General features: G+C 40.1%; 2 protein-coding genes across 4 annotated transcripts in view; both read left to right on the forward strand.

Annotated features, from left to right (window-relative positions):
- Positions 1-17,625, forward strand: part of SSBP1 (single stranded DNA binding protein 1) — a 67,732-nt gene that overhangs the window by 8,600 nt on the left and 41,507 nt on the right. Inside the window, exons 7-8 of one of the 3 annotated variants that reach the window (XM_082846997.1) lie at positions 1,049-1,122; positions 6,912-7,058. In XM_082846997.1, the coding sequence (XP_082703123.1) occupies positions 1,049-1,092 (44 nt within the window). In that variant the 3' untranslated portion in view covers positions 1,093-1,122; positions 6,912-7,058. Of the gene's footprint in view, positions 1-1,048; positions 3,777-6,911; positions 7,059-17,625 lie in introns of those variants that run through there. The other 2 variants (XM_082846996.1, XM_082846995.1) reach the window with 2 other exon arrangements.
- On the forward strand, positions 13,448-14,603 carry TAS2R3 (taste 2 receptor member 3; the record flags this gene model as incomplete). The annotated part of the gene is given in 7 exon segments (XM_082846580.1): positions 13,448-13,526; positions 13,529-13,646; positions 13,855-13,888; positions 13,892-14,057; positions 14,060-14,118; positions 14,122-14,428; positions 14,431-14,603. Coding segments are annotated over 7 exon segments (936 nt in total).

Consider the following 17,625-nt stretch of genomic DNA (forward strand, 5'->3'; position numbering starts at 1 on the left):
TCACCAGTATTCACTAGCATGAATGCTTAAGCAGTTAACATAGGTTTATGGCTAATAGTAAAATTGAACTGGTCTTTAGTGACATTAGAATGGAAGAGAATAGAGTTTTAATTTGGCTTATCTGTTTTATAGGCCATATTTTTTTCTCCTTTGGATCAATGTAGCTTAAAAATAACCACCAGCAGGTGGCACGCTTGTCTTTTTTACACAGTGATGTCAATTCTGATAATCTCTTATACTAACCATTCTGTTCTAAAACATTCTAGTTTTAGAAGACTACAGTCGTCAACAAATATTCAATTACTATATAACAACCGTTTTTGAATAATTCTGAAGTTTTAAGAATGTAGATCTTTCGGTGTTATACGGGAGATACTACTTCTTTTCCTTTGCTTGTCCTAAACTAACTCTTTCTGCACAATATTTTAAGAGCAATGTCTGATGTTTTTGGATAAAAATGTTCTCTGTGAAATACTGATAGTAAAAATTTTCTCAAGAGTGAATATATAAAACTCATTCTGTTTTAAAATTTAAAAATAAAATGTGTTCTGTATAAGTGTTCAGACTTAAAAAACATAAATAAGTCTGTCTGTGCGCTGGGGCTGTTTGTTGAACCCTGTCCTTCCTCCATCCCTCCAGCCTGTGGACTGTGTTGCCGGGATCCTTTTCTCTGTGAGGATGTGCTCCCCAGTTTAATGGCATCTGTCTGAGCACTGCAAGCATCAGAATTTGTGACTAGCTCTTCTGTAGAAAGTTATCACTGAGAAGACCTTAGCTATCTTCAGGGAAGATGAGAAGTATCCCACCTTTTCTCACAAGGTCTGAGCTGTTGATAAACGGTTGAAGCCCAGCTTTTAGCTCCATTATGCCTATTGTATATACCTCTCAAGGACATAGCAAGCAATATAGCAAGAACATAATATTTTGAGAATTTGTCTAAAGTCTTTTCAGTGAATAGCACTAAAATATGTATGTGGTAGAGGGGAATGATTAAATGAGATGGAGGAGGCATTCTAAAAATAACATTTATGCTTTGGCTTCTTTACAGATAACATCATATTTCTGAGTGACCAGACGAAAGAGAAGGCATAGAACGGACGATTCTTCTTTGGCCATTGTTTGGTACAGTCTCGTTTCCAAATCTTGATAGTCTTTATAGTTTCTGAAGACAAGAATTAAAATACTCTATGTAAAATGAGTGATAATATTTTTCCTGACTGCTGTTCTCCTTCCCCTTTTCGTGTCATGAACCTTGGTAGCTCCTGTATGTTATGGTATTCACTAGTTTTTTATTCTTTAAGAGACAGTTTCTGTGTATAAGTATACAAGATAGTGAACTGTTAGGGTCATCCGTGTTATGGCAGAGGGATAACTGTCCTTTCGGAAGCCCCCCCCCCCCTTTTTGTGCACACTTCTATTATAGTATTGATTTAGCTACTCAGTGTTTATTGAGCATTGCTGTACGTCATACATGTATCCCATGGTTGTAAATACTGATTTCCTTATCTGTTTGGTTTATAGACTAGAAGGCAAGAACTGTATCTTCTTTATGTACCTGCGTCTTAACCATTGCTTGGCACAGAATAGGCAATAAATGTTGACACATGAATGATCCCAACGGGATATTAAGCTTTAGCCTAAATTGTAGGGGCTTGCTGAACAGTGGTTAATATCTAATCTAAATAGCTTCAAGATGAACCTACATTATTCACGTCTTCTGTTTTTGGACAATTTCACTAGTAGCATTTGTGAAACAGAGTTTACTAGCAGTAAAGACCTAAAGTATAACTAGGGATGAAGTAGTCCATCTCCAGGTGATGACATAGGCTCTGGTTTCACTATTTTCTATCTTTCTAAACCCCATTCTCTGTCCTTTTAGTCTCATACAGACTCTCAGGGGAGTCCCTGCCTCTCTAGGTTAGCGCCCCAGGTATGACATTTTCCTCTTATTTTTCTACATGGTCTCTTGTTGTACATACTGTGTACAATTGTGTATGCACAGTTACCTTTATTATAAGATTCTGACAGAGTACTAGTAATTTACTAGTAAAGATTACATAAAACAAATTCAGTTTTTTAATGCATCTTGTACTTCTACATGTTCTCTCCCCTCTGCCTGAGAGAGTGTGGTGCTAACTGTAGCTTAGACCCTGCTGGACTTTAACAGGTTCAGAATTCACATGCTATTTTATGGACCCTTGACTTTTTGTTTTAAGGTATTTTCTGCACACATCAGCAGCATTTTGTACTCACAGCTTGTTTAAGGAAAAATGGAGTTCCTTAGCTTTATCCTTTCTTTCGCCCAGGAACAGTAGAAAATTAATTACTGTTTCCTCATATCAGCTATCTTTATTTATTTTTAAATTTTAATTTTTTTTTTCAACCATCTTTTTCTTTTTTTCCTGTAGCTGGGACCATTAGTCAGCACATTAAGTCTGCTCTCTTGAGTTCCCACATTAAAACTGGTGACGTAGTCCTCACTCCTTTACGCCACATTCCTTAAGCAAAATTGTAAAGTAGATAAAATTTGTCTTTTGGGCAACTTTTAATTTTTTCCTCAGCAAAGGTACTTTTATGCTCCTTCAAAGTTGTGAGAAGTTAATGCGGATTAGTATTCCTGTTTAAACTGAGTGATGAATCTGTGCTTTGGGAAAGTGACATGGTGAACAAAACTGCTTAATTACCAACCCCAAGCGATTCTGAGTCCAGGGTGCAGGGGCAGAAGAAGCGTGTGTCCTCCAGGATCCCCGCGAGCCGAGGGGCTCTTCTGCAGACTCCCACTGGAGATTGCTTGAGAGGCTCTGAGGCTGGGCAGCAGGGCTTTCAGAGTCAGGTGTTCAGTGCAGAGGCCTCAGCGTGCGTGTGATACTGCAGACCCGGGGTCCACAACCAGGCAGGCTGTGGGAGCATAAACTCTGCCCTCCCCCCGCAGGCAGCCCCGTCTCCTGAGAAACTTTCTACTGTTCCGAGCCTAGTCTCAGAGTAGACCTGTGGAATCTGATAGCAGTAACAGACCGTAGGGGTCTTCTAGTCCAAGTTTTGTGTCCTGCATTTCCTTTTTTCATGTTCTTACGGTGTCAGGGAATGTACCTGCAGAAAACTGCCCTGTGACTTTGATTTTGGGATTCTGGGTTAGGTAGAAAGATGAGTATGATACATGGAAGTGTGGGAGCAAAAGTATCAAACAGCATGTGTGGTGTTACTCCCATATTTGAAAAAAAGTAATTGATATAAATATATACTTAGAAGAGTCTGGAAGGAGAAAAATCAAAATGCTCTGATGATCTCTGAGAAGATTATGTATGATTTTCCTTATTTTTTACAATTTTGTAATTTTTTTTTTTTTTTTTTTTTTTAGCATTGAGTATATATTACCTTTATAAGAAGAAGTAAATAAAGCTCTTTACATTTTTGGGGAAAAAAATCTTTCCATTATTTCCAAGCCAGGCTTGCTCTCCTCATTCATGTTAAGCTAGTATCACTTCATGTGTTAGAGGTGAACAAGATATTCTTTCATGCATTTTTTTCACGCATTATCTGTATCATAACATCTCATGCTTAAACACTTCATTTCTTTTTTTTTTTTTCTTGTATTCTCTTAATAAACGTACACAACCCAGAATGGTTGACTTTAAAGACCAGCCCAGATAAGATCCACTATTTGCTGCGAGGTGCAGTTCTCAGAGAGTCATCCATTTCTTGAAAATCGGACAGATTGATCAGTCCAAAGACATCTGAAAACACCAAAGACATGGTTCTGTGGCTGTTTTGGGGATTACTTGTCATTGCCAACTGCGTTTCAGTCTAACCTTTGCAGCTCATTTAGGGGAAATTAGTGGTAGTTTCTCATTGTTCCCGAAAGATATCGTGTAATTCTTGAAGGCAGTGTTGTCTTTTACTCAGACTACCCTTTTGCTCTTGTCCAGTTCGGCTGAGCACAGTGACATTTTAGGGCTTTGTAAATGTGTGTTGTTCAGTTGAACTTTTTAGAGAGTGAGACTTTTGGTAGGCACCAACAACATTGAAGTCCCCTCTCAAAACTACTATACTTGGCCCCTGTGCTAGTCCCACAGTCTGTGATAGGATGATGTGTAGCTTTTTCGGCTGTCAGGGTCATGCATCCACAATACTGAAGTTTTTCTTTTTCTCTCTTTACCCTTCATCCATTAGCTCTCTGCCATGCTTCGGACCTTAGGGTCCTATTTGTCCAAATAAGTGTACATCTTGACATTTTTTAGTTTTTCTGCTGTACCAGTCATTTGGGAAAATGGTGGTCTGTCATAATAGTTCACTTAAGGCTGTGCAGTCAGAAAGCCTGCATTTGAATTTTTGCTTTACTCAAGAGCAGCTGGGTGAACTCTGGTGCGTTTCTTAACTTTCCATGCCTTTGATTTTTGTTGTTTTGTTTTCCTGTGAATAAAACAGGGATAATAGTAGTTGTACTTTTATAGGCCTACTGTGAAGAACACAGTAATACATGTAACTTACTTAGCACATAGTAACTGAATCAAGTGCTCAATACATGCTGGCTATTGTTACTGCTGTTGCAGTTATTTTAAACAAGGTGTATCTCTCAGTCACCATGCCCATCTCACCAAGTCTCAGGAGATACTTAGGAGAGCATTTTAATTTCAGTTTATTGTACTCGACCTTTTTTTGTTGAGTTATTAATGTCCGTGGATTACTGAGCACGTATTCCACTTTGGTCATTTTTTTTCTTTGGTTTGTTGTTAACCTTCTATGGCTGTTTACTATTAACCTGGGCATCTTTTTTACACTCAGAGGCCATGTGGGCACCTGCTATATGCCATGCAGCCGTACAGCGTGGATGTAGCGGTGAATATAACAGGACTCCTGCACTGAAGGGACTCGCAATGTAGGGTGGTGCGGGTTGGATGGGGGAGGTAAAAGCAGGAGTTGTGTAGGCAAGTGTGATACGATGGGAGAGACACTCTAGTCACGGTAGAAACAGAGTCCAGTGGGGCGCAGAAGAGAATAGTTAGGTTAGTTTTCAGCAGAGGAAACGGCACGAACGAAGGTCCAGAAACTTAAAAGTATACGAAGCATTCGAAGATGAAACACGAAAGGTATTTGAGGCTAGATTGTAAAGGGTGTTGAAAGCTTGCAGAGGACTTTGGCAATGGGGATCCATAGAAGGTTTTAAAACAGCGACATCTTATCAGAATTGTGCTTTAGAAAGAACTGAGAAGACAGTTGAAGGGTTAGAAGGAGCAGAGCCTGGCGGTAGTTAGGAAGCTACTGAATAAGCCTGGAAAGGTTAGTAAAGTGGGGATGAGAGGTGACACAAGGGATGTTTAGGATTCACATCGACTCATTCGTCGCGTACAACTACGTGCCAGATCCTGTGCTAGGCTCTGGGTTGGAGACAACCGAGGACGCATAGCTCCTGTCCAGCACCTAGTGGTGACAGAACAGGTGTTGGTGGTAAGAGAAAAGGCAATCAGAAGATAATTTTTTTTTTCTAAATTTTAATACTTTTACTTAACCCAATGTATACAAAATATTCCAACATGTCAATATCATACACTCCCCTCCCATCCGTCGTCAGTCTTGGCGTCCGGTGAGTGTTACACTTACTCCTGGTCACGCTGTCTGGCCGCAATTTAGAGCTCTGTGGCCTCTAGTGACCCCCCTGGTGGACTGCGTGGGTCTACCCGGGTGCCTGAAAGCATCCCAGAGGCCACTTCGTGGGACTCCAGAAGATACTTTTGAAACTTCTGCTTGGGCAGCTGTGTAGATGATGACATTTTATTAGAGACTAAGGAATATGGATGTGGCAGCAGATTTGAGAAGAGCGAAGATATTGAGTTCAGTTTTGAAAATAGTTTAACTGTAGACTTTCTAGGGTGAAGGTTAACGAGTCTGGCGCTCAGAAGAGATGCTGAGGCAAGAGTGACTTTATTTTTCTTCTGCCAGACACATTGTAAGCAGATTTTTGTGAGATAACTTTCAGATGATGCCAGGATTCCAGCTTCCTGTTGTGGAAAACCATATTGTGGGAAAGATTTCCAGTTGCCTACCTGTTTTACGATGTACATGGGATTTGTTCTAATCAGGAATGGTATGATGACAGACACAGAGACAACTGCCTTTGAACGAAGAGTTTATTACTTAACAGTTCTCAAGAGGAGGGCGTGCAACACACCATGCCAGCATCACACGGAGAGGTACCAGGGTAGGTCAGGAGGCCGAAGGAGCAAGGGAAAAGCATGGGTCAGAGCTTTTATTGTTGTTTTCATGGGGAAAGAATGGGTGAGACAGGATAGGAGCGCTGAGCAAGTTCAGGATTGGACAGTTTGAATACATTTCAGCAGGCAGTGGGTAATAGCGGTGGTCCCTAGTTGTCAGGTACCTTGCCCTGGGGTGATTTCAGGCAGAGGAGTAGTGTCCTGGACTTCAGGAGCCTGATGAAAAGCTAATGAGGGCTATGAACTCAGGGTTGCCTGGTGTCATATCAAAGGCATGCTCGTGGGCAAGTCCTTTACTATTTCTAGGAATCAGCTATCATTTGGGGGTGGAGTGGGGAAAGTCCCTCCCAGGGTCTGCCAGGCCCCAAGATGTCAAGACATCGTAAAATACAGAAGATGAGAAACGTCATTAAAAAACAAAAAACATTAATATGATACCCAATATCTATTACTCCTTCTACATTTACAGAACCCATATTTTATTGGGGATGACAGTGTGAACAGCTAAAATATTGTATTTCTATTCTCCTTTGCAGTTAAGGATTGCTAAGGGGCTATAAGCAGAAGTTATTTGATGGTGTTTCCAGGGAAGTTCCTTCAGTGAACTAACTCTGTTGGGAGGCTCATCCTGTGTGCTTCTCTAAACCCTCATTTGGCTTTTTCTTGTCTGAAATGTGGACTCTGTGGTTGAATCTCCACTAGTGGTCTTGGAGCATGATACTATCTTCAGGATGGAAGACAGAAGAAGTTGGGATCTGTGATGACCATGGAACCACCATACCAGTCCTGGACAGTCTACTTCTGGACTTCTTTTGGAGACACAAATAAATCTCTACCTTGTTTAAGCCACTGATTTGTGCTTTGCAGTTAAACCTAATCCTTACGAATTTACACATTCTTACCTTTATCTCCATATACGTGATCAACTCATTACTCTTGCCTTTCTCTTGGACGACTTCCACTGTAAGTAGAAGTAAAATCTCACCTCTGCTCCCACAGTCCTTCGGGCTTTTAACTTATGTCTCATTCTAAATTTGAGGAGGAGATTGGAACAAAGACACACAAAACCTTAGCAATTAGCCTTAAAAAGCATGAATATGAGCACACACTCATCAAATAAATATTGTTTAATTTTGCTTGAAGTCCCTAATGAGGACCCTTAGTTAACAGCCCCCTGTTAAATAAAGGAACACTTAAGAACAGAAGTACTGCCCTTATGCTTCTCCTGGCAGTGTAGCAGACTAGATAATCTGGAGTGAGGAGATTTCCCACAGGAAAATAACCGGATCCTAAGTATAACATAGTTTTTATTTGCATCATTGGATGTCTTAGTTGGGGCTGCTATAACAAAATACCATAGGCTAGGAGATGTAAACAAGAGGCATTTATTTTCTCACTATTCTGGAGGCTGGAAGCCCCAAGGTCAGGGTACCAGCATGGTTTCTTGTGAGGCCTGTGTTCCTGGCTTATAGGTGACCACCATCTCACTGTATGCTCACATGACCTCTTATTTGTGAGTGTTGGCAGAGAGAGAGAATGAGAGCTCTCTGGTATCTCTTTGGAGGAACTAATCTGTTGTATCAGGGCACAGTTAGGAAGGGAAAGAAAAAGTTTAAAGACAGGAAAGGAAGAAAGTTACAAGGCTGTGATTACATAGAAGATACAAAAGAATCTATGGATGAGTAATTAAGTGTTGCTGGAAATAAGATCAGTATACCAAAGTCAACTGCAAACAACAGCAGAGAAAATGTAGTTTTAAAAAGATGCCGTATACAAGAGCATCAGAAGATGAAAGATGTCTCCAGGTGTGTGGTTCCTATGGAGGACATAAAACTTATTGAAATACATTAAAAGAAGACTTAAACACATTGGTACACCATTTTTATTTATTGGAAGCATCACAATGTAAAGATGTCAACCTTCCCCAAGTTGATGTTTACAGGTCAAAAATTCCCAGAAGTGTTTTGGGGCAACTGGACAAGTTGGTTCTAAAGATGTATTGTTGAGCAGAGATCTAAGACCAGGCAGCATGTTCCTGAAGAGGAAGAGTGAGATGGGGGGCTTGCTCTGCCAGTTGGCAAGACAGTTTTCTTTTTGAAAGTAACGTTACAGTGATAAATTAAGTATACTATGGATGCAGGAATAAACAAATAGAACAGTGGTGTAGAAGAGAGAACCCACAAACAGACCATGCATATATGGAAAGTATATATGACGAAAGTGGCATTCTGGATGACTGGGTAAAGTATAAATTATTCAATAAATGATGCTAGGAAAATTTGTCATCCATAAATCAATAGAAAAAAGTGAAATTGGATCTCTACCTTACACCTTATGCAAAAGTCAATTCTTGGTTATTTAAAGAGTAAAAGGAAAAACAAAAATTTTGGAAGAGGTGAATTCCCTGGCGGTCTAGTGGTTAGGACTCGGTGTTTCCACTGCTGGGGGCCTGGGTTTGATCCCTGGTCAGGGAACTAGGATCCTGCAAGTCGTGTGGGGTGGCCTAAATAAATAAACAATAGGAGGTAAAAATTAAGGGGGAACTTCCCCCTTCTTTAGAAAAAAACTTTTTGGGAAGAAAATATAGGACAATGGCTTTATAATTTGGGGGTGTGGAGTTTTGGTTTTTTTTAAAATAACTTGAATTTAGAAAAGAGTGATAAATTTAACTGTTAAAAATAACCTTTTTTTAAACCAAAAATCACCATAAAGAAAGCAAAATGACAAGTCACAAACTGGCAGAGAAGATATTTGAAATAATGTAACTGAAATACAATCTGGAACATATAAAGACCTACAAAGCAAAAAGAATATGATCTAGAATATATGAAAACCTATGGAGAAATAAAAAAATGACAGCTTAGTACAAAAATGGTCAAAGACACAGGCATTTCACAGAGAAGGAAATATAATCCATTAATATATTAAAATGTGGTCAACCTCATTAATCCAGGAAATGAAAACCAGAAACTGCAATGAACTTTCAAGACCTCCATGCTAGCGAATTTCAACACATTTGAAAGAACAAAGTGTGAAGGAGGATGTTGTCGACCAATGGAAACTAGTGGGGGGAGTGTAAATTGGCACCTCTTTTTGAGGGAGATTAACTTGCCTTGTTTGAGAAGTCATTTTGATATTGTTGAAATTTCACCTAGTTATTCAACCTTTAAGGTACACTCTATAGGAAACTCTTACCCATGTGGCCCAAGAAACAGGTCCAAAGGTGTTCATAGCAATAATGTACCTAACAGTACAAAACTGCAAACAACCCCAAGGTTCATCCACAGAGAATGGATAAATAAATGCTCACACAGTAGATTATCATACAGCTGGGTAAATGAATTACAGTTATCCTGTAACAGGAATAGCTTTATAAACAGAGTGTTCCTCTAGTTGCAGAGGATATTTGTTATAGCATGTTATTTTTATAAGTGTTAAAATCAAGTATACAATATTTTAATGGGTAGATACCTATATGATAGAACTATTCGAAAAGGAATGATAAATACAGAATTCAAGAAGAGTTACCATAGGAAGCTGAGGGACGGAACAAGGGGTAGGACAGAGAAGAAGCACTCGTGTGCCATGGTACCACTGGTGATGTTTTACTTAAGTTGGGTGGTGGGATTATGGGTACTTATTTTGTTTGCTTTATAATTTACCTATATGTTACATGTATTTTTATATGTATTAAATATTACATTAAAAGAATAGCAGTTTTCATAAAAATATCCTAAGTATGGGTAATGTGTAGGGCAGTGACCCTATTAATAGATAACGTTTAAAAAACACTCCTGCATTTTACATTTTTATAGTCACTATCTTAATCACTGTAACAATTCTGTGATAGGTACTATTATTATGCCTATTTCACAGATGAGCAAATTTAAGTTTAGGAAGATTAGCTTGCCTAAGGTCACACAGCTAATGAGCAGTGACACTCAGATTCAAATCTAGGCCTGATTCCAGAACCCAGGTCCTTAAAGCATTCATTCATATTGACTATCTGGTACCTCTTCTTTATTTATTTCCAACCTGAGGATCAGAAAGATCAAGACACTTGCCTAATGTCACATAATTAGCTTAAAGCATTTCTATGGGAAGGATGCAAGAAACCTAGGTTACTATCTTCTGGGATTTTTTCCATTTTACCATAGTAGCAGATCCCTAATTGATAAAATGTGTTATATAGATAAATGAGGAGTAATGTTAAAGGCAGAGAATGGGACCCAGAGGGTTCTCAATAAAACACCTGTTGGTTTGAGGTGCAGCCCATGGTTTGAGAGTTTATAGGGACCATTAAGAACCAGAGCAGATGATGCAGTGTGATCTAAAAGAGAGGGGATCTAAGATCTTGTCTCTGACATAACATTACCGCTCAAGTCCCCATTTTTTTCTTGTATTTATTGAGGTGTCATCAATAGGTGATCTTTGAGGTCTTTAGTTAAGGCAATGGATTCTGAAGCCAGAGTGCCTGGGTCAGAATCCTCGCTGTACTGATTACTAGCTCTATGAGAATCTCTGAGCCTTAGTTTCCTCCTCCTTAAAAATGGGGACAATAATAGAACTCACCTCATGCATTGAAAATTAAGTGACTTACTCTAGCTACCTTAAAACAGTGCATAGCCTGTAATTAAGTATTATGTATATTTATTATTTTCTTGCTTGGATAGTCTGTGGGTATGTTGGTGGATAAATCATCATCTATTTCGGTAGTGCATGGAATTCCCATTTCTTTACCTTGCCTGCCAGGTGAACTCCCATTTATTTTAAAAAACATATCTCAAATGTTATCTCCTCTTTCAAGCCTGTGACTATTCCAGGCAGAATTTGGTCCCTTCTCTGTGCAAACATGTATATTTTGTATCTATCTCTTAAAGCATTGGTCACATCGTTATGTAATTTTTTTGTAGATATGTCTCTCTTGCTTTCTAGTCCATGATTTCCTGTACCTGGTATACTTCCTGTCACATAGTAGATGCTCAAGAAATGTTAGGTGAATGAGTGGCAGTACAGAAATAAGATTTAACTTCTAGTTCATTTATTTTCCATTATTTTTCTTGAAATCCAACGATATTAGAATATGAATCTAAAACTTGAGATAAAAGCAAAAATAAAACTTCTGGAAGATTTATTTATTCCATATATATTTATTGAGGTTCTACTGTGTTCCAAGGACTGAGCTTAGGGCCAGATGGTATTCAGTGAGTAAAACACCAAAAGGGTGCATTATTAACAAATTACTCAGAGCAACATGTCCCGGACAAACTGGGAAATTTGAACACTTCTGCTAGGAAATTTATACTGCAAAGATGAAAGTCATCCAAAAATAACCCTAGGAGTTCAATCTAGGTTGCCTGGACAACAGGTTATCTGGGAAAAGATAACCTGTTTATCTTTCTTTCACTTCTTTCACTTCTGTGAAGCACTTAATGTGTTTCACATAAGCTCAATTCCCACAGAACTGATGACTTTCTCCTTCTAACACTGGGAACTAGAACATCTAAGGTCCCCAGGTGTTGGTCAGGTGGCCTTCCTAGACAGCTCCTGTAATAGCTGGTTTCCCAAATCCAGATTTTCTGGCATTAGGCAGACTGTTTATTTTCCTACTGACAAAATTGCTTTCACACTTTTGTTACAAGAAGTGAGACCAATAGAGAGGATGAGGTATCTGCATTGGCATACAGATGTATACTGCTAACCTAGCAGTGCCCAGGTCCCTCTGTGCAGTCATAGGAGGGTGAGGAGGAACCATGCTTCCATTTCTGTTGTGGATATAGAAGTTTTCTCTTACTCCAGTAAAACCTGTTCCTTAACGCAGACCATGTGATATTATAAAATTTATCTTGAATTCTGTTGCATGCAGAAGGAAATTTAGAAGAGATTCTCAGTATACAGTATACTATGAGGAGTTTATATTTTGTGCAGTTGCACTGGGAAGCCAGTGAAGTGTTTTAAGTAGTGGAGTGGAATGATCTAATTTACACTTTAACAAGATCATTCTTGGGGCTGTATGGAGAATGTATTATGGGAGAAAAGATTAGAAGTAGAGAAATGGGTTAGGAGGCCATTGAGCAGTTCATATGAGAGATCATGGTAGCTTGGACCACGGTGGAGGCAATGGAAATGGAAAATCGTCCATGTTAGCCACATACAGAATGTATTTATGCATATATAGTTTGAGGGTGGGCCTTTAGGATCCTGATAAGATGCTCACTTAGACTTATTACTGGCCATTGTGCATTCTCCAGGTCAGGACTTTAAGGGACTTGGAAAGCTGCATACTACTTATCATTTTATATATATTGCTGATCTCTCTGCTGTGACATGTATATATATACATACATATATGTATGTATATATATACATACATATATATGTTTTATATATATGTAAGACAATATAAAAAGTATTACTATTGGTTATAGTCAAAATCTGTAAGGCAGTGTTTCGGTTGACAGAGTGTGTGTTTTCTGTCAGCCTGAACTATTACTGACATATCAATACAGTGGTCATCCCTCTGAAAAAATCCATACTTTGAGTAGCTCATATGATACTTCATTATTGTTATCACTAAATATTCAGGTAGTTAAGAATTTCCGATGCTATGGCTCACTAGGGAAGAGCTTGTAGCCCCTTCATGTAAGGCATACTCTAAGAGGCACACTTTTTAATTCTAATCCAGGACCATTGACACTGAACCTTTTCTATTTTATGAATGTAAACCTCCCTCCAGGGTGACTGTAATAGTGCCTTATAGTGGAATTCTGATATTTCGCCCTTTTGTATATGTCCCTGAGTCCTCCCTCCTGAAGAGTAAGACTTTGCACTCTTCTGAGTGATTCTGTGCGACTCTTCTGGTGACACACCTTTCCGTTCTGGGTGGCTCAGAACCCTTCTGCCTTTGAAACTGAGTCCAAATCCTGCATCTTCTTTGTGACTCAGATCTCTTCTTTCTCTTTGTGACACTGGACACTACTCTATTTGCATTTTGGCAAAGAGCTTCTGAGTTTAGATCATAGATGGAATGTGACAATCCATGTCGTCTCTGAAGAGGACAGACTAACCTGAAAGAGCAGAGAGGGTTTGCTAAATTGTGCTCCACAGCAGACTAAATTGGGCAGAGACAAGAGACAGGTACAGAGAAGCAGCAGGTAGAGGTGATTAACAGATTTCAGGTTAGCAAGAGAGTGTTCATCCACAGAAAGAACGAAGATCAGGTCTGCCTAATAGCTGACATGCTGGGACTCACCGAGTGCGGGTTTCTGGTTCTGACTGCCACTCAGTTCATTCTGGGAATGCCGGGGAATAGTTTCATGGGTTGGTCAATGGTAGCAGCTGGTTCAAGAACAAGAGAACCTCTTTGTCTGACTTCATCATCACTAACCGGGGTCTCTCCAGGATTGTTCTGCTGTGGATTCTCTTTTTTTTTTTGCGGTACGCGGTCTTCTCACTGTTGCGGCCTCTCCCGTTGCGGAGCACAGGCTCCGGACGCGCAGGCTCAGCAGCCATGGCTCACGGGCCCAGCCGCTCCGCGGCATGTGGGATCTTCCCGGACTGCGGCACGAACCCGTGTCCCCTGCATCGGCAGGCGGACTCTCAACCACTGCGCCACCAGGGAAGCCCTCTGCTGTGGATTCTCTTGATTGATGGTGTTCTCTTCCAAACTCCACGATGAATAATTTGCAATCATGCAGACTAGTGATATTTTCTGGACATTTACAAACCATCTGAGCATTTGGCTTGCCACCTGTCTCAGTGTCTTCTACTGCCTGAAAGTCGCCAGTTTCTCCCATCCTACGTTCCTCTGGCTCAAGTGGAGAGTTTCCAGGTTGGTTGTATGGATGTTGTTGGTACCCTGCTCTTATCATGTAGCAGTGCCGTCTCTCTGATCCATGAATTTAAGATCTAGTCTGTTCTCAGTGGAATTGATGGAACAGGGAATGTGACTGAACCCTTTAGAAAGAAAAGAAATGAATATAAGCTGATCCATTTTCTTGGGACTCTGTGGGACCTCCCTCCCTTAATTGTATCTCTAGCTTCCTACTTTCTGCTCATCCTCTCTCTGGGGAGGCATATGCGGCAGATGCAGCAAAACTTTACCAGCTCCAGATATCCAAGTACTGAGGCCCAAAAGAGGGCCATCAAAATCGTCCTTTCCTTCCTCTTTCTCTTCCTACTTTACTTTCTTTTCTTTTCAATTTTGACATCCAGTTATTTCTACCAGCAACTGAGGTGATTATGATGACTGGAGAAGTAATTACAATGTTATATCCTGCTGGCCGCTCATACATTCTCATTCTGGGAAATAATAAGCTGAAGATGTTCATGGAGATGCTTTGGTGTGAGCCTGGTCATCTGAAGCCTGGATCCAAGGAACCCGTTTTTCCATAGAGCATCTGCGGGCACAGGAGGGAGCCTAGGAGTCCTTAGACCTGTCTCAGGATTACAGGGCTCTTCCTTACCCTCCCTTGGCACCACTTCTGTCACATCAGTAGGAGAGACACTACTGCTTCATTCTGTCCCACTCGGGACACTTCTCATGGCCTCTCCTTGTATGGTTGTTTTGGAGAGGGTGAAATAGTCTTTGGAAAGTGTCAGTGTGGTAAAACACTCACTGTATAGACATGGAGTTGTATTTTAATAACTATCAGCTCAACGTAATGAGCTGATTATTAACTTTAACTTAAAGGTTATACTGATAGCAATGTAGTGATCTACAGGGGAGAGAGTAAAAGCATTGCAGTCCCACAGACTTGGATTTGAATTCTGGTTCTGTCCATTTTCCAAGACTTTTTGGCCTTAGGTGAGTTACTTTAATTACCTCTCTTCCCCCTTTTAAAAATGCGGACTGTAATACTGACCTCACGGGGTTTTAGAGATTCATGAGACAACGTGTGCCATCGTTTCAGCTCAGTGTATTGTGTCAGCATGCAGTAGGTGAAGCTGTTAGCGTAACAGACCGTGAATTGTGTGGTAACAGGAATTCCCACAAGAGACCAGTTTCCACAAATCCACTGTGTAATGACAAGCAGTGGAATGAAAATCAAGACCCTTGGATACTAGGTTCTAATCCAGTCTGGTGGTTAAGTCATTTTACTTCAATTTCAGTCGTCCTTTGCATTCCTTTATCATTTTGCTAAAGTAGATTTTCAAGTCATTTTTAAGTTTTTAGACTGGGCAAAAATCCCAACTGTTTTTTGGTTTGTTTAATTAACCAAGATGCATATCTGCTTTTAAAATTTCAGAGTTTTATAAAAAAATATATAAGCAGTTTTTGTAAGTATAATCACTTTTATTTTAATAAAATTATGTAGGTATTGATTTCCTTCCTGTCACTGAACAGTGCTGACAAGTCAATGAGAATATTGTTGCTTGAGATCTCAAACTTGTAAACATATTTAGGACACATGGCAATTCTGAATCTGGATTTCTGTCACTAATGGGGCTCTCAGGTATAAAGTTTTGGGGCTAAGAATGTGTACCAGACGGCCTGTGTTCAAATCCTGACCCTGCCCTTACAAACTGGGTGACCTTGGGGAAGTTTCTTAACCTCTCTCTATTTCACTTTCCTCATTTGTAAAATGGGAATAGTAACAGTATTTTCTTGATAGGTTGTTGGAAGGAATGAGTGAGTTAACACATGAAAACTGCTTAGAGTCCCACATGGAGTAAATAATCAATAAATACTGCTATTATTATTATTGTTGTTATTTTATGAAGGGGTTACATTCTGACATAGCATGAAAGATCACCACATTACTTGGCATTTTGTCATATGTAACCAAAAATGAATTCTCGGGTTGTTCTGATTTATATATTCATTTTCAAAATTATAGACATTTTCAAAATGTCTTTTGGTCTGTATTGTTTGCTTTCAAATTGATACATACCTCTCGGGGCTGCTAGGAGAATTCCTAATCCTGACATAACTTAAAATTCTCTTTCAAAAAGGTATCTGTTGAAACTTATAAGAATGATTTAATATTCATTCATAATTCACTAAAAAAGAAGGATTCTGAAACGAGTACTTCTGTAATTAATAAAAATATCTGCTTCTTTTCAGCACAGGGAAGTTTAACGGTGGAATAACCATGCTGTCTCAGTTGGTGTCTGCTTTGTTCACCCTAAAGCCTGCTCTGGGATTCATCCTCACCCACTCTGAACACTCGTTCCTACTTCCTGTCACTTTGACAGCTTCTCTACCTAGCCCTGACTTTCTGGTTCTTTAGCCCTTACCTGAGTTCCTGATTCTGCCTTCTGCTTTGGGTGTGGGGATTTTCTTCTCTTTTAATTGAACATAACATTTTACTAGAGATTTTGGCTTGGTTGTTGTTTGTTTCCTGGTGCCTTTGGCTAACTTCTGAAGGACTCCTCTTCTGACTGAGAACTTTCTCCTGAGGCTCCATTAAATCCTTCCCTGATCTAACAGATTCGGATGTGCTGCAGTAAACTTGCTCAAGTTACCACTACTGTTCATTCCACTGGAGCCTGGAATATGGATGGAAAATGTAGAATTTCCTGACAGGGAGCCTGTTGTGGTAGTCCAGTTGGCTGAGTGCAGAGTTTCCTTCCCTGGGAGTAAATGAAATCAGATTCATAGGTGTGGCATTCCCAACCCCTCTCCTGTTTCCGCTTTCAGAGAAATTTGGAGGTGACACATGGAAAAGCTCAGACTTTGTTATGCAACTTCATCAATATGTGGACTTCCCTTAATCCAGGTCTGGGGTGGGAGTGGGGATATGGGTCTGAGTAGTGGGTGGGTTGCCGAGGAAAGGAGTCTTGCTGCTGGAGGCACACTGAAGGGAAGTGTAGCTGTTTTGGGGAGGATATGGTCTTCTGAATCTATCAGGGAAAATACTTAATTTGCCAGCTCCTCACCACGTCCCAGGCCATGGGGAAGAACTACCTAATGCCTCACTCCCATTTCTCAGAAACCCTGGAAGCGGCCATTTTGTTTGTTTTGTTTTGCTTTCAGTAAATTTAGTTGCTAAATCCCTTAAGACTCTTAAATCTAGTTGTTTCACGCACAAAGGACCAGAGCATGGCTTGGTTCCCACACTGTGACCAGGGTCAAAGTATGGGAATGAGAATTGTCCCCGCATTTGGAGTCCAGTTACATGCTGGAGCTTGTTCCTAAGCCGTGTCTGTGCCAAGTGCATCTGTTCTTCGGTGTATTGCGTGGGGCTTTAGCACAGGAATCAACAGCAACTTATGACAGTACCTCCTGAAACCTTCCAAGTTTCCACCAGGGCCCCCTATGTTCCATGTCTCGTGGAACTACTCGTTTTTGATACTCTGACCTCTTAGGCCAAGTTCATAGCTCCTCACAGTCAATGAGATTGAACCATAGTTTGGTCCCAGGAGGATTATGAATGGAAAACAAACAAACAAAACCACCCCCCCCAAATTACAT

Source organism: Leucopleurus acutus, assembly GCF_964270905.1.
Source record: "Leucopleurus acutus genome assembly, chromosome: 9".
NCBI classification, from domain to species: Eukaryota; Metazoa; Chordata; class Mammalia; order Artiodactyla; family Delphinidae; genus Leucopleurus; species Leucopleurus acutus.